This window comes from Hylobates moloch, unplaced genomic scaffold (genome assembly GCF_009828535.3).
Source record: "Hylobates moloch isolate HMO894 unplaced genomic scaffold, HMol_V3 SCAFFOLD_9, whole genome shotgun sequence".
In the NCBI taxonomy this organism is placed as follows: domain Eukaryota; kingdom Metazoa; phylum Chordata; class Mammalia; order Primates; family Hylobatidae; genus Hylobates; species Hylobates moloch.
This window is the reverse complement of record NW_026652284.1, coordinates 19,159,567-19,186,961: the sequence shown is the minus strand read 5'-3', so window position 1 is coordinate 19,186,961 and position 27,395 is coordinate 19,159,567. Positions and strand designations below refer to the sequence as shown.

Sequence of the window (27,395 nt, the reverse complement as noted above, 5' to 3'; positions counted from 1 at the left end):
GGTCCCAAGGCAGGGTGTGACGTAAGAGCCCAGCACTTAGTGGCTGTGGAGGTCAGAAAATGGGGGAATCACAACGTTGGTCAGGGAAGGCTTCCTGGAAGAGATGGAAGGCAGTAGGGTTTGGGTTCTGATAAAAGCAGAGATGGGAAGGCAGGCAGACTGTAGCCAGCCTCTGGAGGGTCTGGGAGGCTCTGACTCTTTTTTGTTTGTTTGGTTTTGGTTTTTATGTCTATTTTTTTCTTTTTCTTTTCTTTTATTATTATACTTTAGGTTTTAGGGTACATGTGCACAATGTGCAGGCTCTTAAGCTAGTCTTTTAGAACCGGTGGGCTTGGGCCAGGCGCGGTGGCTCACACCTGTAATCCCAGCTACTCGCGAGGCTGAGGCAGGAGAATGGCATGAACCTGGGAGGCAGAGCTTGCAGTGAGCCAAGGTCACGCCACTGCACTCCAGCCTGGGTGACAGAGCGAGACTCCGTCTCAAAAAAAAAAAAAAAAAACACACTGAGGAGCCACCTTCTACGGAAGGGTCTGTCATTGACCCTTTAAAAACCTGAAGGAAGTTTTCCATTTTGCAGAGGCCGTCCTGCAGGCGGGAGTCCTCTACAAGGCTGAGGTCATGTCCAGGGCTGAGTTTGCCAGCAGCTCTGAGTACCCGCCTGCTTTCCAGTATGAGACGGTGGTGAAACCCGAGGTCTTCTCCGCGACCGACTCTCTGCCCAGTGACGAAGTCCCCAAGACTGAGGTTGCCTCCAGGTTTGCGGAGCTGCCCAAGGTGGAACCCTCCAAGTCTGAGATTTCTCTGGGCTCCAGTGAGTCATCCTCGCTCGAAGAAACCTCTGTGTCCGAGGCTTTCCCTGGGCCTGAGGAGCCCTCCAACGTGGAGGTCTCCAGACCCACTGAGGAGTCCAGGAGCAGATACTTCCTGGATGAGTGCCTTGGGCAGGAGGCCGCTGGGCACCTGCTGGGGGAACAGAACTACCTCTCGGAAGAGGAGCCGCAGGAGGTGCCCCTGCAGGGGTTACTAGGCCTGAGGGACCCGTTTGCCGAGGTGGAAGCCAAGCTGGCCAGACTCTCTTCCACCGTGGCCAGGACAGACGCACCCCAGGCAGACGTCCCCAAGGTCCCCGTGCAGGTAGCTGATGTCACGCATGGTGCCACGCGAACACTGAGCAGGCAGAGCTTGCCCGGGGCCCAGAGCTCACTGTCCACACACTGTCCACACACACGGCCTCTGACACTCAGGCCGTGTCTCCACTGTGTCCGCTGTGGCTCTGGCACTGGTGGCTGGTTCAGGGGCACTGGTGTCCAGGGATTGGGGAAGGAGAAGCTCCGTCTCATGCTCTGTAATTCAGTAAGAAAGTTGGGGTCGAGATGCAAGGTTATGCCAGGTGGGCTCCTGTTCTGCAGACGGAGGGACAGCTGTATAAGGCATTTGCCCAGTTGCCATGGTTACAGTGAGTGTCCAGGCGTGACGGAGCCTTGGGCAACCCTCACCAGCTCGTGAGCTCCGTAGTGAGCTGGGTGGGGGGTCTGTGGGAATCCAGCCACCTTTCAGTGACCACGAGGCTTCTGGGACACTGCTCTTCCTCCATCTGGCCCCCTGGCCAACATCTCCCTTTTCAACAACCCTCTTGTTTTTTTTAAAAAAAATGTTCCTCTTGGCCAGGCATGTTGGCTCACGCCTGTAATCCCAGAACTCTGGGAGACCGAGGTGGCTGGATCACCTGATGCCAGGAGTTCAAGACTGGCCTGGCCAGCATGGTGAAGTGAAACCCCATTTCTACCAAAAATATAAAAATTAGCCAGGTGTGGTGGTGTGCACCTGTAATCCCAGCTACTCAGGAAGCTGAGGCAGGAGGATCACTTGAACCCGGGAGACGGAGGTTGCAGTGAGCCAAGATCGCACCACTGTGCTCCAGCCTGGGGGAGAGAGCGAGACTCCATCTCAAAGAAAAAAAAATGTCCTATTTTCTTCTCTCTTTGTTCTCTGCTTTCCTTTCCTTTCCTCTGTGTGTGTGTGTATTTTGTGTGTGTGTGTGTGTATTTTTTGTGTGTGTGTGTGTGTGTGTGTGTTTGTTTGTGTCTGTGTGTGTGTATTTAGAGAGAGAGATCCCAGGTCTACCACTTCCTTGGTTGTGTGACCTTTCTGAGCTGGGTTTCCTCATCTGTAAAATGAGGATGCTTCAGAGGAGTGGATGCAGGCAACGCCCCTGGCACACAGCAGGTGCCCACCACATGCTTGTCTTCCCATTTCCTCTCTTCCCTGTTCTCTCCCTCATCTCTTCCCTCCTTTGTCCTCTTCTCGGGAGTGACAGGCAGGGGAGGTTGGAGGGTGGTGGGAGGTCTTGGGGAGTTGAAGTGAGGCCAGGGGTGAGGGAGTAGAGGATGTTTCTGGCCCAAATCAGCCTTCTTTCTCCCCCATCCCCTTTCCTCCCAGGCCCCCGCGCAGACAGACCTGCTGGAGCCCAGGGATGCCAGGCCCGAAGCTGAGGCAGCTGATGACTTCTCGCCCAGGCCTGTGAGTACCTCCCTGGGCCTCCATGTGGGGGACGGGGTTCTCTTCAACTTCCTGGGAAACTCGAGCTTGTCTTCTCCCTCCCTGAGCTTCAGTTTCCTCATCCATGAGCTGAGAACAACAACCCCAGCCTTCCCCGGGCTTGTGGCTCATGGCCCGTGGCCAGGCAGTGTGCAGTGGGAGGAACCGTCATCTTATGGAGTGAAAGTGGCCGGTTGTTCTAGATGGTGGCTTTCAAACCTTCCTTAGCCTTGGCGCCCTTTATGTAAAGGAACTGAGGCCCAGTGTGTGCAAAGGACGAGGGCTGCCGGTGAGGGCTGGTGGCCCCTGAGACACCATCAGGGAACCCAGTTTGAACACCCCAGGGGAGCGAGAGGAGAGGAGGCTTTAAATCTCCCCACATTTATAGAAGAAGAAGACAGTCTGGACTCAAGTGTGGGCTGGGCACGGGGCCTGCAGCAAGCTCTCAGCAGGGTGTAGATGGAGCAGCCAGGGCAGCCCTGGTTAGGAAGTGACTCTGAGGTGGGACTCAGGCGTGATGGAGGGACGGGGGGAAGCAGCAAGCAGAGGGGACAGCAAGTGCCAAGGTCCTTTGGCTGGAAAGACCTTGACTTTCTCAGCAATGGAAAAGGAGGCCAGGGTGGCAGGGGAGGCCCTGGAGGCAGGGAGCCGGCAGGGAGGAAAGTGGACTTTCCTGCGAACGTGACGGGAAGTCACATGGGGCTCATAGGGAACAGGATGTGATCGGTTTCTATTTTAAGATGGCCCTGGCTGCCTGTGGAGACTGGATTGTGGGAGGTGAGAGAGGAAGCTGAGAGCCTTCCTCCTAGCGTGGGGGTGTCAGTGGGAATAGCGGCAGTCAGAACTCAACAGGGCGTGTTTTTGTGTCACTGGTGTCCCTGAGCCGGAGGTGATCTGTCGGGGCTGCAGCAGGTGGAATGGCCCCATCTGGGACTGAGCCACCTGGGAGCCATCGGCGGGGGTTGGGGCGGCCTTCCCACCTCCACCTGGGTTTCTCTTCACACTCAGGAGGTAGATCTGGCCTCGGAAGTGGCCTTAGAGGTGGTGTCGACAGCACAGCCTGGCGTGTGGTTAGAGGCTGAGGCCCGGGTGGCCCTGGTGGCTCAGCCTCAGCCCCTGCCGGCCACAGCTGGTGTGAAGAGGGAGAGCGTGGGCATGGAGGTGGCGGTGCTGACCGATGACCCGCTGCCCGTCGTGGACCAGCAGCAGGTGCTGGCCCGGTAAGCAGCAGAGCATGGGGCTGGTGGGACCCCACGGCGAGGTGGGAAGGGGCTGCGTTCCAGGATGGAGGCGGGGGTGCCATAGCTTCCTCCCAGCTCTCCTTTCTAATGTGGCAGGGCGGCCCTGATCTCCTCTCCAGGCACAGTGGGGACTGGGCGGGCAGGGCTCTGCTCCAGAAGCTACACAGGCTGCCACCAGCATCCCTTGTGGCCTGCTGGCCTTCAGGTTTCAGGAATCCCAGGGCAGAGTGTCGCAGGCTTTTCTCCTGTCCCAGCCAAGCCCCCAGCCCCCTGGCCTCCAGTGCCCTCCCGGATGTGAGACCCACTCACCCACAGGACAAGCCATCCCCAGGCACTCTCTGGGACCGCCGGGGGAGCTGGGCTTTCCTCACTTGCCGTGTGGCTTCGTCAGGTTACTTAACTTTTCTGAGCCTCAGTTCTCACTTCCGTTAATGATGATGTCAGCCCAACCTCCATGTCACGGTCATCCAGGGGTTCAACAGGGGGAGGCCCAGTCCCAGAGGCCACAGTTCAAACACTAACTGAGCGACCCCTGAGTGCTGGGCCCAGGATGCAAGGATGAGCAAGCTGCTGCCTCGCCCACAGGCCAGGGCAGAGGACAGGCAGGGCCAAGAGGGTCCTGTTCTCTAGCAGTTCCCAGCCTGTCTCCTCCACTAGCTCTGCCACCTTGGGCCAACTTGAAACCTCTCTGTGCCTTTGCTGCCCATCTTCAGAATGGGCGATATCAGTAGTCCCAGTGTGAGAAGCTTGTGGTGAGGGTCAAAATGCGGCATTGCCTGCAGCATGGCAGCCCCATGCCGGGCATGCAGTAAATACTTGGCACGTGTCCTGGCTGTTTTCACAGTGTGGTATGGAGGGAAGGCTGGGGGGCCTTCACAGAAGTGGAGACACCTGAATAAGGTTTGCTGCAGGGATGGCATCCTAGAGAAAGGGCACAGCACCTGCAAAGGTGTGGAGGTGGGACCTGGCCCGGGCATTTGGAGACGTGCCAGCCGTGAGTGAAAGCTGGAGTGAACCGGGGAGGGGGGTGCAGGGAAGATGGAGGGAGGACGCTGTGTGCCCTCCTCGGGTGCTTGGGCTCCATCCTGATGGAGACCCAAGCAGGATTTTTTTTTTTTTTTCTTTTTCTTTTTCTTTTTGAGAGAGAGCCTTGCTCTGTTGCCCAGGCTGACTGGAGTGCAGTGGTGCGATCTCGGCTCACTGCAACCTCTGCCTCCTGGGTTCAAGCAATTCTTGTGCCTCAGCCTCCCAAGTAGCTGGGATTACAGGTGTGCACCACCACGCCCGGCTAATTTTTATATTTTTAGTAGAGATGGGATTTAACCATGTTGGCCAAGCTGGTCTCAAACTCCTGACCTCAAGTGATTCACCTGTCTAGGCCTCCCAAAGTGCTGGGATTACAGGCGTGAGCCACTGTGCCCGGCCCCACAGCAGGATTTTAAACAGAGCAGTGACATGGACGTGGCTCCCTTTTGCACCAGCTGCCATGGAGCCTGAAGCCAAGCCTGAAGCGGTCAGAGCCTGGCTGCTCGGGTTGCAAAGTTCCATTTTTTTCCTGAGCATGGTCCTCTCCTCCTTTTGTGAATCCTTGTCAAGCCTTTGATACCAGCTACTCACTCCCTTTGGAAAGAGGTGGGGTTTGAAACATTTTTGTGTTGCTTCATTAGACAGTGGGAGGTAGGAATTCCCATAAGCCTTTCTCTATACTTATTTAAAATTTGCATCTTTTTTTTTTGGCATTGGTGCATTTTTATTTATTTATTTATTTATTTTTATTTTTTTGTAGAGATGGAGTCTCTCCATGTTGCCCAGGCTGGTCTCAAACTCCTGGGCTCAAGCGGTCTACCTGCCTCAGCCTCCCCGAGTGTTGGGATTATAGGCGTGAGCCACTGCACCCAGCCTAAAATTTGTACCTCTGAAGGACAAAACTCAAACCATTTTTGAGCATTTTGGACATAAATAGTCTTAACCATGTATTGTGCGTGTCCCTGCCTGATTAAATATTGTGCGCTGAGTGCATTGAACATTTTTCACAACCCAGTGTTCTTCTCATCATGCCAGTGGCCTCAGACACAAAACGAGCCTGCTCAGCTGCAGCTGACTCCGCAGGCCACGGGTGGGTTAGCTGAGCCCACAGGAAGATTCCTGCCCTGACCCGCCACTGTGGTTGAGTGCACAGGCAGGGAGTTGGGCAGGAATCCTGGTTGTGACCCTGAGCAAGCAGCGTCCTGTCGCCGAGCCTCGGTTTCCCTCCCTGTGAAGTGGGGTTGTTGGAAGGATTTGGTGGGCCCACGTGTAGCCTGGAGCCTGCTGGATGGCGCGTGCTCGGTGATGGGCAGATATGGTCTTGTTTGCTTTCTCCTCCGCGCCGGCAGTCTGCAGCTGTTGGAGCAGCAGGTGGTGGGTGGAGAGCAGGCCAAGAACAAGGACCTGAAGGAGAAGCACAAGCGGCGCAAGCGCTACGCAGACGAGCGCAGGAAGCAGCTGGTGGCTGCCCTGCAGAACTCGGATGAGGACAGCGGGGACTGGGTGCTGCTCAATGTCTACGACTCCATCCAGGAGGAAGTGCGGGCCAAGAGCAAGCTGCTGGAGAAGATGCAGAGGAAGGTGAGGCCCAGATGCAGCCCCCCATGCCTGGCTGCCCAGAGATGGGTGAGACCCCCCTATCCAGGCATCCCTACACCTTGTGGGAAGCCAGGCAGCCCTCTACTCTTTACACAGCAGGCATGCATGCATTTATTATTTATTTTTAGAGACAGGGTCTCTCTGTGTCGCCCAGGCTGCATTGCAGTGGTACAGTCAGCTCACTGCAGCCTCCACCTCCCAGAATCAAGGCATCTTCCTGTCTCAGTCTCCCGAGTAGCTGAGACTACAGGTGTGCACCACCACACCTGGCTACTTTATTAAATTTTTTGGACAGGTAGGGTCTCACCATATTGCCCAGGCTGGAAAGCACTTATTAAGTGCCTGCAGTGTGACACACTGTGTTCTGATGCTGGCAGGCAGAGCAGTCACAGTGACAGATGTGTCCCTGTCGCTGGGGAGCTTGCCTCCCAATGTGTGTGTGCATGCATGCGGGTATGTTGTGTGTGTGTGCACACATGCGGGTATGTTGTATGTGTGTGCATGCATGCGGGTATGTGTTGTGTGTGTGCGTGTGTAAGAAATAACACAGCAGAGAAATAAGCAAGAGAATATCGAGGAGTGGTCAGTACTGTGAAGAGAATACCAGGGCAAGACAACTCCGTTTTTATGTTTTCATTTTTGTTGACGGTTAAGTGCACAAATTACAAACGCACAACTTGATTCATTTCTACAAAGTGCTTTCCACAAGGCATGCCCATGAAACAAGCACCCAGACTGGGAACCTCAGAAGGACCTGGGCTACCACAGGTGGGGGACAGGGACGTTCTCCTGGAGGTAGAGACTTCTGGGGGAACTGAGAGAGAGAACCAGCCCTGGGTGGCGTGATGAGGAGCATTGGAATGGAGCCTGAAGCAGGAGTGAGGACAGCATCTTCTAGGAGCAGAGAGTGGGCAGATGCGGCTGGAGAAAGGGAGTGAGGCCGGAGTCAGGGAGAGCGCGATTCTGCCCGCGGTGAGGGTCGCATGCACTGCCTTTGGAGCTTTCTCTGTGCTGTCTGGTCTCCTGATCCTCATGATGGCTCCTTGGCCATCTGCAGGGTCCTCCCCACCCCCCCAACCCCCACCGCTGTCCTGGCAGCCAAAGGGTCTTGCCAAGCATAAAACTTTTTGCCTCTTTTGGTTGGGTGCGATGGCTCTAGCCTGTAATCCCAGCACTTTGGGAGGCTGAGACAGGCGGATCACCGGAGGTCAGGAGTTCGAGACCAGCCTGGCCAACATGGTGCAACGCCATCTCTACTAAAAAAAAAAATACAAAAATTAGTCCAGCGTGGTGGCACACGCTGTAATCCCAGCTACTCAGGAGGCTGAGGCAGGAGAATCCCTTGAACCTGGGAGGTGGAGGTTGCAGTGAGCTGACATCACGCCACTGCACTCCAGCCTGGGCGACAGAGCGAGACTCCGTCTCAAAAACAAAACAACAAAACAAAACCTTTTTGCCTCTTTAACCTCTTCAGTTTTTTATTTTCTTGGCTTTTTTTTTTTTTTTTTTGAGACGGACTCTTACTCTGTCGCCCAGGCTGGAGTGCAGTGGCGAGATCTCGGCTCACTGCAAGCTCTGCCTCCTGGGTTCACGCCATTCTCCTGCCTCAGCCTCCTGAGTAGCCGGGACTACAGGCGCCTGCCACCACGCCCAGCTAATTTTTTTGTATTTTTTTTAGTAGAGACAGGGTTTCACCGTGTTAGCCAGGATGGTCTCGATCTCCTCACCTCATGATCCGCCCACCTCAGCCTCCCAAAGTGCTGGGATTACAGGTGTGAGCCACTGCGCCCGGCCTTTCTTGGCTATTTTTATATCTTTTCTTAATGCTCCTTGTTATATTTCCAGTTGAATTCATTCTCCCATAGATATCTTGAATTAGGTCTGCATTTCTAATATTTTTTCCTTTCTTTTCATTAATGTCCTATTTCATATCTTCTTGATTTTTTTGTCCCTGTCTAAGTTTTTCAATTTTGGATTAGAAACGTTCATACCTGTGACTGCCTGTTTAAGAACATTTTATTTAAATATATTCTAATTGGGGTTACTTTTTATTTCTTATTTTTAAGAGTCTCACTCTGTCACCCAGGCTGAAGTGCAGTGGCATGATCATAGCTCACTATAACCTTGAACCCTTGGGCTCAAACAATCCTCCCGCCTCGGCCTCCCAAACTGCTGGGATTACAGGTGTGAGCCACTGCACCTGGCCTTGTGTTACATTTTGAATCTGCTGGCTTGGTTCTGTGAGCTTGTGCTTTCAGGGAGAATTTTCTTCACTGAAATGTTTTGGATTTTTATTTTCTGTTTCTTCTAGTAGCTTTGGTTAGACACATCTGTTCTTGTGATGTCTTGTTTTTCTGGACTATCAATAACAGCTGAAGGCAGAGATGAAGTTTGGGGTGGTATCTTAGTTTTCTTCATTCAATAGTACACTCTTCTCTTTGTATAGTGAAGTGTAGTTTTAAATAGAACTCTAGGCCGAGCACGGTGGCTTATGCCTGTAATCTCAGCACCTTGGGAGGCTGAGGTGGGCGAATCGCTTGAGCCTGGGAGGTGGAGGTTGCAGTGAGTGGAGATTGTGACATTGCACTCCAGCCTGGACAGCAGCATGAGATCCTGTCTCAAATCAATCAATCAATCTCTGATTTGTTTCCTATTGCTGTGTTAAAATTATTATAAATTTACTTCCTTAATATACACAAACATATCATCTCACAGTTCTGTAGGTCAGAGTCCGGGTACAGTGGGGCTGGCTTCTCTGCATAGAATTCCACAAGGCTGAAATCAAGGTGTTAGCGGGGCTGGACTTCTTTCAGGAGGTTCTAGGGGAAGAATCCTTGTCCACACTCATTTCAGGTGTTGGCACAGTTTAGTCCGATGAGGTTGGTTGCGGGACTGAAGTCCTCATCTTTTTGCTGACTGTCGGCTGTGGGTCCCTCTTGGCTTCCTGACACTGTCTGCATTCTTGGGCTCCTGGACCCCTGCAAAGACAGCCAGGGTGGGGAGAGCAGTCCCTCTCACGCGTGGAATCTCTCTGACTCCACTCCTGCCTCATCTTTCAGAAGCACCTCTTCTACCGCATCTCTCCTGCCTGCCTCTCTGCCTTCCTCTGTTGCTTTCATTTTTATTTTTCATTTTATTTTGAGATAGGGTCTTACTCTGTCACCCAGGCTGGAGTGCAGTGGCACAATCATAGCTCACTGCAGCCTTGACCTCCTGGGTTCAAGAAATCCTCCTGCCTCAGCCCCCTGAGCAGCTGGGACTACAGGTACGCACCACCACGCCTGGTTAATTAAAAAAAAAATTTTTTTTTTGTAGAGGAGGGGTCTTGCTATGTTACCCTGGCTGTCCCAGGCTTAAACGATTCTGTTGCCTCAGCCTCCCAGGTAGCTGGGACCGCAGGCGCGTGCCACTGCACCCGGCTAATTGTTTTGTAGAGAAGGGGTTTTGCCATGTTGCCCAGGCTGGTCTCGAACTCCTGAGCTCAAATGATCTGCCTGCCTCAGCCTCCCAAGGTGCTGGGATTATATGCATCAGCCACCGCGCCTGGCTGCAAAGTCTTTTTTTTTTTTTTTGCCAAGGAAGTTACCATATTCACAGGCACAAAAATGGGGCAAAAATCTTGGGGGTGAAAGCTTGTTTTTTTGGTGGTTGGCTGTCTTTTGTGGTTTTCTCTTGTTTCTGCAGGACTTTCAGTTTCCACCTCAAGGGCTCTTCCCACTTCTAAATGCAGCACCTTCCGGAGACTAACTCCTCTGGTCCTGCACACATACTGGTCTCTTCCATCAGTTTCTCATTTCAGGTTTCAGATCCATTTTTAGGATTTTCTTGCTCCTTGTGGAGCGACTGCACCCTACCTTCCATCACCTCATTCCTCCTCGCCCCATGCTGTCCTGGGTGCTCTCTGCTTACCTCCCCATGGGGTGGCTCAGGGGCTGTCTGCTGGACTTGGGGGTTTATCTCTGTACTTCCATGTAATTCAAAGCTTCCAGCGTTCTCTGTCTTCAGGTCATGCTGTAGGCTGGTTAAGGGTGGTTTTATTTTTCTCTCCTGGTTCTTCTGTATGTTTTTTTGGAGGTCTTGTTGGAGAGATTCAGGCTTAGATGGATGTTTTCATCCTCAGGTACCTAGAATGCTGTTTATTTTATTTTATTTTTAAATTTTTTTTGTATAAGGAAATATGTATGTATGGGTGTATACACACTGATATGGTTTGGCTGTGTCCCCACCCAAATCTTATCTTGAATTATAGCTCCCATAATTCTCATGTGTTGTGGGAGGGACCCAGTGGGAGATAATTCAGTCATGGGGTCGGTTTCCCCCATACTGTTCTTTTGATAGTGAGTAAGTTTCATGAGATCTGATGGTTTTATAAGGGGATACCCCTTTCTCTTGGTTCTGATTTTCCTTTTGCCTGCCACCACGTAAGACGTGCCTTTCACCTTCCACCATGATTGTGAGGCCGCCCCAGCCATGTGGAACTGTGAGTCCATTAAACTTCTTTTTCTTTATAAATTACCCAGTGTCGGGTATGTCTTTATGAGCATTGTAAAAACAGACCAATATACATACACACAGGAACACACGTGCCATCTCTTTCTTAGATAAAAGTAGCTCCAGTGTACGCTTTCTTCTACCTAGCTTTTCTCACATAACAACATAGTATCCTGAAGGTCACAGCAGTATGGAGAGATACTCCTCGTTCTTTTTTGTTTTTGAGATGGAGTCTCGCTCTGTTGCCCAGGCTGGAGTGCAGTGACCCGAGCTCAGCTCACTGCAATCTCCGCCTCCCGGGTTCAAGAGATTCTCCCACCTCAGCCTCCCGAGTAGCTGGGACTACAGGCGTGCACCACCCATGCCCGGCTAATTTTTGTATTGGTCTTGAACTCCTGATCTCAGGTGATCCACTCACCTTGGCCTCCCAAAGTGCTGGGATTACAGACGTGAGCCACTACCCTGGCCTCCTCATTCTTTGACAGCTACATAGCTTTCCATCGTGAGGCTGGATCATTGCTTATTGAGTCGGTCCTCTCCTGATAAACACTTGGGGTGTTTCCAATATCTTGTAATAATAAAGCCTGCTGTAGTAAACAGCCTGTACATATGACTTCTGTATTCTTGGTGGGTTTCTTTGGAATCTATTCCTCCAACTAGGGATGCTGGGACAAAGTGTGATTTTGCTCGATGTCACTAGATATGCCAACTTCTCCTCCATAAGGATTGTATTGTTTGGTATTTCCACTAGCATGTATCCACGTGTTTCTCACCAACAGAGTATATTTACGAAAACCTGGATTTTCCTTTTCTTTTTTGAGACGAGGTCTCACCCTGCTGCTTGTGCTAGAGTGCAGTGGCACGATCACAGCTCACTGCAACTTCAACCTCCTGGGCTCAGGTGATCCTCCTACCTCAGCCTCCCAAATAGCTGGGACTACAGGCGTGCACCACCATGCCTGGCTAATTTTTGTATTTTTTGTAGAGACAGAGTTTTGCCATGTTGCCCGGGCTGGTTTCAAACTCCTGGGCTCAAGTAATCCTCCTGCCTTGGCCTCCCAAAGTGCTGGGATTACAGGCATGAGCCACTGCATCTGGCCCCCAAAACTTGGATTTTTACCACTTTGTTAGGTGAGAAATAATATCTCAGTGTAGTTTTTTGTTGTTGTTATTATTTTTTTTTCTGAGGTGGAGTTTCGTTCTTTTGCCCAGGCTGGAGTGCAATGGTGCAGTCTTGACTCACTGCGACCTTTGCCCCCCAGGTTCAAGTGATTCTCTTGCCTCAGCCTCCCAAGTAGCTGGGATTACAGGCATATGCCACCATGCCTGTCTAATTTTTTTGTATTTAGTAGAGATAAGGTTTCACCGTGTTGGCCAGGCTGGTCTTGAACTCCTGACCTCAAGTGATCCGCCCACCTTGGCCTCCCAAAGTGCTGGGATTACAGGCATGAGCCACTGCGCCCAGCATCAGTGTAGTTTTAATTTGTATTTTTCTTATTGTGAGTAGTGTTGAATACTTTTTCATATGTTTTGTGGCCATTTGCAGTTTTTCTCCAAACTATTTTTATCTCTTTTGCTCATGTCTCTATTAGGGTGGTTGTTCTTCTTTTCTACATGTAGAAACTCTTTATATATTAGGAATGTTAACTCTTGGTCTGTGATATAAATTGTAAATTTTTTTCCAGTTTGTCTTTTACTGTGCTTTATGGTATTTTTGCCATATGAAAATTTTCAATTTTTAGATTTTGTCAAATTGACCAACTATTAAAAAATTATTGCATATTGATTTTCAATCATAGTTGGGAAAATTCCCTCATGTTTTTTTCTAGAACTTCTATGGTTTCATCTTTTTTACATTTAAATCTCTGATCCTTAATCTGTCACAGGGGTAGAGAAAAAAAAATAAATCTCTGATCTAGATGGAGTTTATCCTGGTACATGTGTGAGGAGCTGATTTGATATTATCTTTTCTTTTTTTCTTTTTCCTTTTTTTGAGACAGAGTCTCACTCTGGAGTGCAGTGGCATGATTTCTGCTCACTGCAACCTCCACCTTCTAGGTTCAAGTGATTCTCGTGCCTCAACCTCCTGAGTAGCTGGGATTACAGATGTGCACCACTACGCCCAGCTATACAAAAAGAAGTATAAAACTTATATTCCAAAAACAATGAAAAAATATGAAAGTAATTAAGAAGACCAAAATAAATGGAAAGACATCTCATGTTCATATGAATTGGCAGACTCATATTGGTGAGAGGTCAGTACTCCTCAAACTGATCTACAGATTCAAGGCAATCCCCATTAGAGTTCCCGCTGGTTTCTTTGCAGAAATTGATAAGCTGATCCTAAAGTTCACAATGAAATTCAAGGGACTCAAAATAGCCAAAACAATCTTGAAAAGAACAAAGTTAGGAGAATCACACTTCCTGGTTGCAAAGCTTTGCCTCAAAGCTACAGTAATCAAGACTGTGTGGTACTGGCATGAGGACAGACACACAGATCAATGGAATACAAATGAGCATCCAGAAATAAACCCTCATATTTACAGTCATCAATTAATTTTTTTTTTTTTTTTTGAGACGTAGTCTCGTTCTGTTGCCCAGGCTGGAGTGCAGTGGTGCAATCTCAGCTCACTGCAAGCTCCGCCTCCTGGGTTCACGCCATTCTCCTGCCTCAGTCTCCCGAGTAGCTGGGACTACAGGCGCCCACCAAGATGCCTGGCTAATTTTTTGTATTTTTTTAGTAGAGACGGGGTTTCACTGTGTTAGCCAGGATGGTCTTGATCTCCTGACCTTGTGATCCACCCTCCTTGGCCTCCCAAAGTGCTGGGATTATAGGTGTGAGCCACCGTGCCCGGCCTTTTTTTTTTTTTTTTTGAGACGGAGTCTTGCTCTGTCACCCAGGCTGGAGTGCAGTGGCGTGATCTTGGCTCATTGCAACCTCTGCCTCCGGGGTTCAAGCAATTCTCCTGTCTCAGCCTCCCAAGTAGCTGGGACTACAGGCGCCCGCCACCACACCCAGCTAATTTTTGTATTTTTTAGTAGAGATGGGATTTCACCATATTGGTCAGGCTGGTCTTGAACTCCTGACCTCAGGTGATCCACCCACCTTGGCCTCCCAAAGTGCTGGGATTACAGGAGTCAGCCACCACGCCCAACCCGTCAATTGATTTTTGATAAGGATGCCAAGATAATTCAGTGGCGAAAGGACAGTCTTGTCAATAAATGGTGTGGGGACAACTGGATATTCACATGCCAACGAATAATGTTGGACCCCTACCTCACACTCCATACAAAAATTAACTCAAAATGGATCAAAACCTAAATGTAAGAGCCAAAACTGTAAAACTCTTGGAAGAAAACGTAGGTGTAAATCTTTGTTACCTTGGATTAGGCAGTGGTTTCTTAGGTATGACATCAAAAGCACAAGTTACTAAAAAAAAAAGAGGGATAAATTGGATGGTGCAATGGCTCATGCCTATAATCCCAGTGCTTTGGGAGGCCGAAGTGGGAGGATCGCTCGAACCGAGGAGTTCAAGACCAGCCTGGACAACATGGGGGAAACCCTGCCTCTACAAAAAAATTTAAAAATATTAGCCAGATGTGGTGGCATGCACCTGCAGTCCCAGCTACTCGGGAGGTTGAGGACTGGGAGAGAGGGAGGACTGAGAGATCGAGGCTACAGTGAACCAAGATCACGCCACTGCACTCCAGCTTGGTGACAAAGTGAGAATTGAATGGCATATGAATTATATGAATGATGTCTCAAGAAAACTGTTACAAAAATTATCGTGCTGGGTGCGGTGGCTCACACCTGTAATCCCAGGACTTTTAGAGGCCAAGGCAGAAAGACTGCTTGAGGCCAGGAACTCCAGACAAGCCTGGGCAACACAGGGAGATCCTGTCTCTACAGTAAATTAAAAAATTAGCCGGGTGTGGTGGCTCACACCTGTAGTCCCAGCTAACTTGGGAGGCTGAGGTGGGAGGATTGCTTGAGCCCAGAATGTCGAGGCTGCAGTGAGCTGAGAAGGTGCCACTGCACTCCAGCCTGGGCAACAGAGCAAGACCCTGTCTCTAAAAAAATAACAACAAACAAAAATTATTGTGAGTGATTCCAGATGTACAAAAACATATAATGATTATTATACCCACTAACACCATGTGCTTACTACCCAGTCTAAGAAATGGAGCAGGGCTGGGCGCGGTGGCACACCTGTAATTCCAACACTTTGGGAGGCCAAGGTGGGCGGATCACCTGAGGTCACGAGTTTGAGATCAGCCTGGCCAACATGGTGAAACCCCATCTCTACTAAAAATACAAAAAATGAGCTGAGCATGGTGACTCAAACCTGTAATCCCAGCTTCTTGGGAGTTGAGACATAGCAATCGCTTAAACCCTGGAGGCAGAGGTTGTAGTGAGCTGAGATCGTGTCACTGCACTCCAGCCTGGGCGACAGAGTGAATCTGTCTCAAAAAAAAAAAAAAAAAAAAAAAATGGAGCAGGCTGGGCCACTGTGGCTCACGCCTGTAATCCCAGCACTTCAGAAAGCTGAGATGGGAGAACCACTTGAGTCCAGGAGTTTGAGACCAGCATGGTCAAAAAAGTGAGCCTCGTCTCTATTTAAAACAAATAAAAGAAATGGAACATTGTTAATCCAGTTGAAACCCCTGTGCACCAGCCTCTCTGTGGCTGTCCTGCCCACCCATGTCCTGCCAGCTGTTCTCAAATGGGTGAGTATCAGTGCATAAATTCAAACATCCTTCTTTTATTTTTAGTTATCTATTTATTTATTTATTTCGAGACAGAGTCTCACTCTGTCGCCCAGGCTGGAGTGCATTGGCGTGATCTTGGCTCACTGCACCTTCACCTCCTGGGTTCAAGCAATTCTCCTACCTCAGCCTCCTGAACAGCTAGGATTACAGGCGTGTGCCACCACACCTGGCTAATTTTTTGTATTTTTAGTAGAGATGGGGTTTCACCATGTTGGCCAGGCTGGTTTCAAACTCCTGACCTCAAGTGATCCGCCCGCTTCGGCCTCCCAAAGTGCCGAGATTACAGGTGTGAGCCGCCACTCCTGGCCTCAAACATCCTTCTTTGCTAATCAAACTGTACCTGCTCTTTGAGGAAACAGTCTGTGCACCAGGGAGTCCTGGGGCTCAGGGAGAGGGTGGTTATGGCTGGGGCTGGCAGTCACCTGTGCTCAAGAGGGACCAGGGGGACCAGTCTGGCAGAATTGAGCAGGAGACCAAAAGAATCGGGAACCCTTGATCAGATCAAGGTGGGTCTTACTCTTAGATCAGTGTTTAGGTCCAGTGTTTGTCACACCGTAACACAGGGCTGTGGCAGTGGGAGAGTGAGGGTTGTCAAGTCGGAGAGTTTGTGTCTGCTGTCCTCTTAGAGATGTCACTTGTGTGATTCTCTGATATCCTTTAGAGCTGTGGTGTCGGATGTGGGGACTTCTCAAAGGCTCCTGAACAAAATGTACAATGGGGGATAGTGACTGAGGGACTGGCTGTTGGGGTTGCTGACCAACTTTTCCCCTACATTTTGCAGGGCTCAGGGGACACATTAGGTGCTCATTTAAATGCTGGGTGGAGAGGCAGCAGGGTGACTGGATAGACGGAAGGATCAGTGGGTGTGAGAGGAGGTGGATGGATGGATGGAAGGAAGGATGGCTGGATGGGTGGTGGGGATGAGAATGGATGGCTGATCAGGCCAATGAACAGACGATGCGTGGCTGTTGGCAGGACAGTGAGTGGACAGGGTGGTTAGATGGAAGGGGAGGTATCTTTCTCTGCTCACTGCTTGTCATCCTTTGCTTTCAGCTCCGGGCAGCCGAGGTGGAGATCAAAGATCTGCAGTCCGAGTTTCAGCTGGAGAAGATCGATTACTTGGCCACCATCCGCCGGCAGGAGCGTGACTCCATGCTGTTGCAGCAGCTCCTGGAGCAGGTGCAGCCCCTGATCCGCAGGGACTGTAACTACAGCAACCTGGAGAAGATTCGGCGTGAGTCCTGCTGGGACGAAGATAACGGCTTCTGGAAGATCCCACATCCCGTCATCACAAAAACCAGCCTCCCAGTAGGTCAGGAGCTTGGCTGGCCCTTGCCCTCCCCTCCCTCCTTTACGGCTCACCATCCTGCAGACTGGCAGGGAGCGTGGGCCTCTCCTTGCAGGCTGTGGGTGTAGCAGACACGTGACCCTGGGTACCTGATGCATCAGGACTCTGAGAAAGTGGTGTGTTCTGGAGGCAGACAGATGTGGGTTGGAATTCTGGCAGCACCATTTCCTGTGTGCCCTTTTTGGGACTCGGTGTCCTCATCTGTGAAATGGGGATGAATAACAGCACCTTTCTTAGAGTTGCTGTAAGGCTTGAAATGTGTTAATAGGTCAGGTGTGGTGGCTCACACCTGTAATCCCAGCACTTTGGGAGGCTGAGGCTGGCAGATTGCTTGAGTCCAGGAGTTCGAGACCAGCCTGGCCAACATGGTGAAACCCTGTCTCTAAAAAAAAAAAAAAAAAGAAAAATTAGCCAGGCGTGGCAGCATGTACCTGTAGTCCCAGCTACTTGGGGGGGCTGAGGCGAAAGGCTCGCTTGAGCCTGGGAAGTCGAGGCTGCAGTGAGCCAAGATCGTGCCACTGCACTCCAGCCTGGGTGACAATGTAAGACCCTGTCTCAAAACAACCCCCAAAAAACAAAAACCAGAAATGTGTTAATACACATAAAACCCTTACAGCAGTGCCTGGCACATAGTGAGTGCTTGCTGCATGTTATTGTTTTCCTAATCAGCATTGTCACTGGTTCATCCTTACAACAGCCCTGAGAAGGACAGATTTTCTACCCATTTCACACAGGAGGACACAATCTCAGAGGGTCCAAAGTCACAGTCACAGCAGTGAGTGGGAGGACCATGGATCGAAACCCACAGTTCAGAGTTTCAGGCCTGGTTCCACTTCTGCTCTTGCTGCTGACCTCCCGTGTGGCCTTCCGGAGATCACTGTCCCTCTCTGGGCTTCTTTACAAAAAAGGGGTTGGATAACATGACCTTGAAATCCTCCTCACCTCTGATGAGTCTCAGAGTAAAGCCAGACATGCTGTGGCTCTTTCTCCAGCCATGGACCTGACCGTGCCCATTTGGGGAGCCCGCAGTGCCCCCCAGGAGTCCTCCCTCTTGCTCAGAGTGTTCATCCAGCTCTGACATCTCTGATGTTTATAGATGGCATTGATACCATCCCTGCCGAGACCCCAGCCCGCTCCATTTCCCACATGCTCTGGGATGCAGCAGCCTTCCTGTCTGTCCCCACCCTCGCCTGCTGTCTTGCCTGGAAGCCCCTTGGCTGCTGTCTTGCCTGGAAGCAGATGAGGGTCTTCTCTGGTGTCTGAGCCCCTCCTGCTGTCTGTTTCTTAAAATTATCCCTTGGCTTGGGCTGGGAAGTGTCCTCCCCTGTTTAAGCCTGAGCCAGGCCTGACCCCCACCTCCACCTGTGCCCTCCTGTAGGCCTTCCACCAGGCAGCAGTGACTTCAGCTTTTGTTTTCTCATGGCAGTTTCAACTGGGCCACAGAACAAACCAGCCCACAAAACCTCTGCAGCAGACAACGGCGAGCCGAACATGGTGAGGACCCCGGGAGAGGGAGTGGGGTGTCGGGGGCTGGGAGGGCTTTGCCCCCAGTGCCGTGGGTCAGCATTACTGCAGAGAGCTGGTCTTCCACTTTCCTCCCGCCTAAGGATTAAAGAAGGGGCCAAGGCTGGATCCTTTTCACGTCCCTCCATTGGCACCTAGACCCTCAACCCCCTCTGGCCTTCATTCAAAGGTACTCACAGTCATAAATACCAAGGGAAAGTGGATGGTTCCTGGTGGCCCGTCTTGCCAGTGGAGGACAGAGGCTTGAGCCTCAAACTCAGAGGACAAGCAGCACATTCTGGTTTCCTGCTGGTAATCCTCAGACCAAAAGGGTCCTCACAGGGTTCATGAAGCAGTAATTGGGATTCCTAAGTCACTTTATTTTCCCCTCATATTCTGTCTTTTTTTTTTTTTTCTAAACTCAGTGGCAAGACCTATCTCCTATATTTTGTAGTGCAACAGAAATGCATGTTCTTAAAGCATGGGTGGTTTTTTTTCTGTTTTTTTTTTTTGTTTTTTTTTTGAGACGGAGTCTCACTCTGTCACCAGGCTGGAATGCGGTGGTGCGATCTTGGCTCACTGCAACCACTGCCTCCCAGGTTCAAGCAATTCTCCTGCCTCGGCCTCAGCTGGGATTACAGGTGCACGCCACCATGCCCAGCTAATTTTTGTATTTTTAGTAGAGACGGGGTTTCACCGTGTTGGTCAGGATGGTCTCAATCTCTTGACCTTGTGATCCTCCTGCCTCAGCCTCCCAGAGTGCTGGGATTAAAGGCATGAGCCACCACGCCTGGCCTCTATTTTATTTTATTTAATTTATTATTATTATTATTATTATTATTTTGAGATGGAGTCTCACTCTGTCGCCCGGGCTGGAGTGCAGTGGTGCGATCTCGGCTCACTGAAAGCTCTGCCTCCCAGGTTCACGCCATTCTCCTGCCTCAGCCTCCCAAGTAGCTGGGACTACAGGCACCCGCCCCCATGCCCAGCTAATTTTTTTGTATTTTTAGTAGAGATGGGGTTTCACTGTGTTAGCCAGGATGGTCTCGATCTCCTGACCTCGTGATCTGCCCGCCTCAGCCTTCCAAAGTGCTGGGATTATAGGCGTGAGCCATTGTGCCCAGCCAAGCGGGGTGTTTTCAATGAAACTCTTCAAGTTTGTTAACTTAGCTGGGAGCTACTGTCCCCAGCAGCCACCAGAGGCCCAGACAGAAGGGCACCAGCAGGGAGTCCACCAGTCCCTTGGGGTGGCCTGGTCAGCAGGCACAGCCTCCATGACACAACTCCATGAACAATGATATGAAAGTTGTTATTATTTACGGATCCTCAGGCTAGGCAGGGCCACCAGAGAGGGACCTAGGCAGCTGGACCCCCTGTTGGTGTCCTTGTGTCTGGGCCTCTGGCGGCTGCTGGGGACAGTAACTACCAGCTAAGTTAATAGAGAAACCCTAAGAGTTTTGTTCAAAACAAGGGGTCAACAAACTTTTTCTGTAAAGGGCCCGATCATAAATATCTTGGGCTTTGTGAACTATGTGGTCTCTGTCACAACCACTCAACTCTGCCAGTGTAGCACAAAAACAGCCACAGGTAATATACAAATGAATGGTGTTCCAATAAAACTTTATTTACAAAAATAGTCTGCAGGCCAGATTTTGTCTGTATGCCATAATTAGCTGATTCTGCCTTAAGCCATTACAAATATTTCAGAAAACCCACATAGAATATACCTTTACAGTTATGATAAGACCACTCCAAGGCTAATGAATTCCAACCAAACATCACTGGCTGAGCAACTCAGCCTGCAAGGAGCCAGCTTCATAAAAAAGGGAAAGTTGCTGCCAGGAAAAAAGAGATTCTTAATCTGGGACTACAAAGAGGTTATGTCAGAATGCCTTCAGCTCCAAGTGATAGACACCAAAGCAAACAACCATAAGAAAAATAGGGGATTTTTTAGTTCATGTAAGTAGACCAGTTTCAGGGATGGCTGGCTGGATCTAGGGGCTGAAACAGTCAGGGTCTGTGTCTGTCTTCACCTTTTTTTTTTTTTTTTTTTTTTTTTGAGACGGAGTCTCGCTCTGTCGCCCAGGCTGGAGTGCAGTGGTGCAATCTCGGCTCGCTGCAAGCTCTGCCTCCCGGGTTCACGCCATTCTCCTGCCTCAGCCTCCCGAGTAGCTGGGACTACAGGCGCCCGCCATCACGCCCGGCTAATTTTTTGTATTTTTAGTAGAGACGGTGTTTCACTGTGTTAGCCAGGATGGTCTCGATCTCCTGACCTCGTGATCCACCTGCCTTGGCCTCCCAAAGAGCTGGGATTACAGGCGTGAGCCACCGTGCCCGGCCACCTCTTTTTTTTTTTTTGAGACAGAGTTTCGCTCTTGTTGCCCAGGCTTTAGTGCAGTGGTGCCATCTCAGCTCACCGCAACCTCTGCCTCCCAGGTTCAAGCGATTCTCTTGCTTCAGCCTCCAGAGTAGTTGGGATTACAGGCATGCACCACGACGTCCAGCTAATTTTTTTGTATTTTTAGTAAAGACAGGGTTTCTCCATGTTGGTCAGGCTGGTCTTGAACTCCTGACCTCAGGTGATCTGCCCGCCTTGGTCTCCCAAAGTGCTGGGATTACAGGCATGAGCCACCACTCCTGGCCTGTGTCTTCACCTCTTGTTCCTGCTTCCCTTGGTATGCTAACTGAAGGCTTTCTCCACATGGCCGGAAGGATGGCTGCTGGCCATTGGCGATCGAAAAGGAAGAGAGGTCTGGTCTGTTAAAGCAACTGTCCCCAAACTTTTTGGCACCAGGGACCAGTTTCGTGGAAGACAGTTTTCCCACAGGTCAGGGCGGGTGGGGGTTCAGAAAGTTTTGGGATGATTCAAGTGCATTACATTTAATGTGGACTTCATTTCTATTAGTATTACATTGTGATATATAATGAAATAATTATATAACTCACCATAATGTAGAATCAGTGGGAGCCATGAGCATGTTTTCCTGCAACTAGACGGTCCCATCTGGGTGTAATAGGAGACAGTGACAGATCTTCAGGCATTAGATTCTCATAAGGAGCACAACCTGGATCCCTGGCATGTGCAGTTCACAATAGGGTTTGTACTCCTATGAGAATCTAATGCCACCACTGATCAGGCAGGAGGTGGAGCTCAGGCAATAATTCAAGCGATGGGGAGCAGCTGTAAATACAGATGAAGCTTCACTTGCTCACCTGCTGCTCACTTCCTGCTGTGCAGCCCATGGCCTGGGGGTTGGAGACCCTTGTCTTAAAAGCATCCTTAAACTAGAGCTTGGGGAGAGATTCTGATTGGCTCTGCCTGGGTCATGTGTCTACTCTTGGACCAATTACTGTGTTTAGGAAGATGTGGTTCTGTGATTGGTGCAGTCTGGGTCACATGTCCAGCTGTGTAACAACGGGGTGGGAGTCAGATGTAGTATAGGGCACTATGAATTCTCACCCCACTGGGACCGTCAAGTGGAAGAAAGACAATTCCCTGAAAAGGCAGATTTAGACTGAAGAAAACAAGTCCATAATAGTCGGGAAAAATAATAGCTCTTGGTGATAAAAAGGTTAGGATTCCAGTTCTAATGATCACAGATGTACCTGTGAGCTGAGGATAGCATCGCATTGCCTGTTCTATGAACATGTCGTGATAGATTTGGGGTTTGTGTATCACCCTGGCCCCTGTTGGAGCTGTCAGGACACCCTGTTTTGAGCTTTGTAGGACAGAATAAGGCACTTCCCCTCTCAAGGAAGGGGAGGCCGGGTGCAGGCTTGGCTGGAGACTGTGACTTCCTGGCTCCGAGCTGCCTGAGATCCCACCCACAAGTCCAGGATCTACGGTGTAGGGTACACCAGAGTGGGCAGTGCCTGCTCCAGCCCTGTGACAACTTGGGGGAAGCTCGGGGCGGCCCCTACTGCCCCAGGATGCCAGAGGCTGCGGAGCCCTGTACTAGGGGCACAAACAAGGGGGCGTGACCGCGGGCATCTGCATCTCGGCAGGAGGAGGACCGCTACAGACTCCTGCTCAGTCGGAGCAACAGTGAAAACATTGCCAGCAACTACTTCCGGTCTAAGCGGGCCAGCCAGATCCTCAGCACAGACACCAGGAAGAGCCTCAGTGAGTGTCCCTCCCCTGTCCCCACCCTCTCCACACAACTGGGAGAGGCACGAAGGGGATAGTTTTGAAGTCAGACAGACCTGGGTTCAAAAACTTCTTTCCCTCTCGGAGTCTCAGTTTCCTTAGCTCCAAAATGAGGCGGGTAACACCAACTTCTTAGGACTAGGTGATACGAGGTGAGGAAACGGCCCAGCCCGGGGGCTGGTGCTCAGTACAGAGTCTCCTCTTTGCTCCACTCTTGTCTCCCCTGGCCCCCAGTAGGCACTCAGTGCATGGCTCAGGGGCCTGGCTGGGGAGGTACGGGTTTACGTCTCACTAGTTACGCGCCAGCTTCCTGGCGACTCACACGCCAGCATTGTGACTTCCTCCAAATGCAGATTGACTTCACTTATCAAGGGCCACAAATGCAACACACGCTTTTAAGAATCAAGCATCACTTCATTTTATCTGCTTTTAAAACTGAAAGCAAAGCCCGCAGAGCTTCCAATAAAATAGCAATAAAAAGCAAATCTTGGCCAGGTGTGGTGGCTCACGCCTGTAATCCCAGCACATTGGCAGGCTGAGGCGGGTGGGTCACTTGAGGCCAGGAATTCAAGACAAGCCTGGCCAACATGGTGAAACCCCGTCTCTACTAAAAATACAAAAATTAGCCGGGCGGTAGTGGCGTGTGCCTGTAATCCCAGCTACTCAGGAGGCTGAGGCAGGAGAATCGCTTGAGCTTGGGAGGTGAAGGTTGCAGTGATTCGAGATCGCGCCACTGCATTGCGGTCTGGGTGACAGAGTGAGACCCTGTCTGAAAAAAAAAAAAATTAGCTGGGTGTGGTGATGCATGCCTGTAGTTCCAGCTACTTGGAAGGCTGAGGCATGAGAATCGCTTGAACCCGGGAGGCGGAGGTTGCAGTGAGCTGAGACAGTGCCACTGCACTCCAGCCTGGGTGACAGAGTGAGACTTTTTCTCAAAAAAAAAAAAAAAAAAAAGCAAATTTGAGTTCTATATATTGAGGTTATTTAAGAGACAGAATGGGTAGAGCTGAGGAATACGGTGGGGGCGTGGGGGGGAATAGGATTAATTGAGTGCCTGGCATTGTGCCCATGTTGCAGATGAGGAAACTGAGGCTCAGAAATGAAGCAGCTTCTCTAAGGTTATAGGAAGCAGTGGAGCTGGGCTTTGAACCCAGACTTGTCTGGCTTGAGATCCCAGGCTGCCTCAGCCTGAGGCTTTAAAACCCCAACTCCCCAGCCCAGCCTCTTTGGATGCAGACACAGTTGCTGGGTCTGAGACCTCAGCCAGAGCAGCCTCGCAGAGCCTGGGGTCCCAGCTGCAGGGCCAGGCTCTCCATCCTACCCACTTGGGGCGTTTTCTCTCCATCCCTGCTCTCCCGGCTTACCAGCACCTCTGCCCCTCTTCCCCACAGCACATCACAACTCGACACCAGGCCTCAGCTGCCTACTCAGCAATAACTCTGCCATCCCACCCACCCAGGCCCCTGAAATGCCCCAGCCCCGGCCCTTCCGCCTCGAGTCCCTCGACATCCCTTTCACCAAGGCCAAGCGTAAGAAAAGCAAAAGCAACTTTGGCAGTGAGCCTCTGTGAGCACGGCTGCTTGCCACTGCCCGCCTTATAGGCATCTAGAGACTGCCAGGCCCTCCCAGGGCAGCCCCAACCAGGCCTCCTCCCACCTGCCACACAGCGCTCCGGGGCCTGAGGGCTCCCTCAGCCCTGGGAAGACACATTCTCTTCCCTGGTCCCCAGAGAGCCCACCTCTGCCCTGGGCAGGAGCCCCTTGGAGGCTGTATAGTCCTCCTTAGAGAGGCCTGCTCCAGCTGTTCACACCACATCAGTGTTTCCGTCTGCCCACCTGCCACGGCGCCCACACCCATGCCCACCAGTGTTGGTCTGCCTCAAAGCCTCAGAACTGCTTCACAGCCTTCACCAGCCCTGATGGAGAGGGCAGCAGCTGCCACGTGGAGGAAGCTCAATATCAGCTGGGAAGGAACTGTGCCTCTGTCTGACAGGCCCCACTTCCTAAGAACTGCCCTGCCCCATGGGATGGCACAGGGGTCCCACAGCAGGTCTTCCTGCACTGCCCACCCCTGGCTGGTCTGTGGCCCAAGGAAGGCCACTCCACATTAAGCTGCCCAATAAACTGCTTTTAAGATAAGCTCCCCTTCTCTGACCCTCTGACAGTGTCACTTGGGGCCCCTCCCTGCCATTGTGGCCTGGCTGTCCCAGGGAAGTTCTTTCTGGAAAAAGGGTTCTTTTGCCTGGGACCTCCAGGGTTTCTGCAGCTCCCTACAATCGTGAGTACATTCTGGGAAGAGCGTCTGAATTTTCATTAGATTCTCGAAGGACTTGTGACCCAGGAAGGCAGACCCCTTGTGGAAAATAGGGCCATGTCTCACTGAGGCCAGAAAAGGGCCCAACTTTTGACAGTCCTGGGGGCTGTGCTGGGAGGGGCTGTGCTGGGACTGGGTGTCCTGATATAGCCAGAAATGAATCCAGGCCACCCTGTTTGTGCCCACATAGGGGGGTACCTAGGACACAGCCTTCCCCTTGCCCACTCTATTCCAGGCCAGTCCTGTGGGGGCTCCACAGTCTAAGAGAAAAGGCTTGGCCTTTGGCACAGTCCTGGAACCTAATTTCACTCTGAGCCTCATCTGTGAAATGGGGATAACGCCCACCTCACAGGGTTAATGTGAAGATTAAATGAGATAGTATGTAAAGCTCCTGGGGCTTAGCAGGTGCTCTGTGTTAGTCCTCCTCCTCCCTATTTTGTATCAATTTCTATGGCAGGCCCTACAAGCCACATGCCTGGGCCAAGGAGCACACACTCTTGAGAAGCTGGGGTGGGGGTGCTTAGACAACCACAGAGATATACAGCCAGAGGCAGGCAGCAGTACATGCTGAGTCAGAGCAGGTGAGATCAGGTCTTTTAAAAATTATTTTTATTTTCTCTGAGACAGAGTGTCGCTCTGTCACCCAGGCGGGAGTGCAGCAGCGGGCGATCTCAGCTCACTGAAGCCTCCACCTCCCGGGTTCAAGCGATTCCCCCGTCTCAGACTCATGAGTAGCTGGGATTACAGGCGCCCGCCACCACACCCGGCTAAATTTTTTGTATTAGAGACGAGTTTCACCATGTTGGCCAGGCTGGTCACGAACTCCTGACCTCAAGTGATCTGCCCGCCTCAGCCTGCCAAAGTGTTGGGATTACAGGTGTGAGCCACCGCGCCTGGTCGAGATCAGGTCTTTATGGGGAACAAAGAGTCCCTTTCTGAAGGGAGCAGTGCTGGATGGGGCTCCCAGAAAGGATGGAGAAGATCCCGGGAGGTTTAAGATGGGGGTGTAAGGAGGGCGCTCCTGGCAGAGAGCGCTGCAAAGCAAAAGGCAGGTGTGGAACTCAGGGTGTTAAAGGCTGGGCCATTCCTGTTCCATGGAAGCCCTGAGCAAGGACTGACAGGGGATGAGGCTGCTGAGATGAGTGTAGGTGGAGACCTGAGAGCAAAGAGCCTTGGGGTGTCCCTGTGCTGTGGCCGACTCTTAAACAACAGTTTAACACCGTTGGCTCTGAATTAGAGGCGGGCGGATGTGGTACTGTGTGTCGAGGGTGGAAGGACAGGAGTTAGGGTGCAGGGGCCAGGAGCTCTGCAGAGGCTTAACTTGGGGCGGAGCCAGTGGGAATGGAGAGCAAGTAGAGTCCGTTAAGAGGATGCGTGGAGGGAGGTTTTGATTTTTGCTCCATTGTTGGGTTGGTGGACAAGTGTCAGAAAGGAACTGCTACCTTCTGTCTCTACAGCTGCCGTCACCATTGGCCTCAGGATTGTGCTTGGGACCCAGAGGACAGTGGAAGTCTTGCTGCTTGTAGTAGTTTTTACTTAAACCCCTGGTGGACAAAGGCAGGTCTGAGGTGAACCGGGTGGCCTCTGTATTAACCTAGAAGAGGTGGGAGTCACATTATTGAGTGGACGTTCACTCTGGCCCGGCGCTAAGTGCTTCAAAATCTGCCATGTTCCTCCCAAGAGCCCAGAGATGAGGTAATTAAATGGCTGTTCCTAAGGCACACAGATAAGCAGCGGTGCTGGACCTCGTCCTTAGTCCTATTTACAGCCAGGGAAACTGTCCCGGAGAGAAGTGCAATGCCCGGGTAACGGCTAGTGAGAGATGCAGCTTGGAAACGGAACCATCGCTAGGCCAGTCTACTGCCCATCCACAGTCTCCAGCGTGGGCCACCGAGCTGGGCAGGACAGGCCCGTCCATGCCATGGCCCCTGGAACCGTGAGCGGCAGGAAGGAGGCTCCAAGTGCCCTGGCCCTGATCTTATTCTTCCAATCCCTCCTCCCTAGAGATGGTGGAGGTGGGGCCTAGTTCCTGGTCCCGAGCCTTCCCACAGGCCCAGTGAAGAGCCCGCCAGCAGGAGGATGGCCCCACACCCTACCCGCGACGCGACGGTCAAGCCCAGGGAGGACCCCGCAAGCTCCAGCGGGAAGTGGGCTCCAGACTAGCGGGCGGGAGGCCGGCCTGGGCGGAGCAAAGGGCGCTCGGCCTCGTTGATTGGCCGCGGCTGCAGAGCTGTCTCTCTAGGATTGAGCCTTTTCTTTAGGGAGACGGGGCCTTGATTCACTCCCACCAATAGGGTTCAAGGAATCCGCCTCCCACCAGGACACTTCCGGCGGTGCTCTCCGCTCCTTACCGCCAAAGCTGCGGCTCTGGGCGCCCAGCCCCGGCGTATCCCGATCACTTCCGGGTGGTGCCCCACGG

At 51.5% G+C, this 27,395-nt stretch overlaps 1 protein-coding gene across 1 annotated transcript in view; it reads left to right on the top strand.

The window, feature by feature from the left end:
- KIF17 (kinesin family member 17) overlaps positions 1-24,801 on the top strand; it is a 55,709-nt gene extending 30,908 nt beyond the window's left edge. Inside the window, exons 8-15 of the mRNA XM_032760911.1 lie at positions 578-1,134; positions 2,440-2,520; positions 3,547-3,758; positions 6,155-6,386; positions 16,719-16,977; positions 18,440-18,507; positions 22,522-22,639; positions 24,055-24,801. Of these exons, the coding sequence (XP_032616802.1) occupies positions 578-1,134; positions 2,440-2,520; positions 3,547-3,758; positions 6,155-6,386; positions 16,719-16,977; positions 18,440-18,507; positions 22,522-22,639; positions 24,055-24,233 (1,706 nt within the window). The 3' untranslated portion in view covers positions 24,234-24,801. The remainder of the gene's footprint in view (positions 1-577; positions 1,135-2,439; positions 2,521-3,546; positions 3,759-6,154; positions 6,387-16,718; positions 16,978-18,439; positions 18,508-22,521; positions 22,640-24,054) is intronic.
- The last annotated feature ends 2,594 nt before the right edge of the window (positions 24,802-27,395 follow it).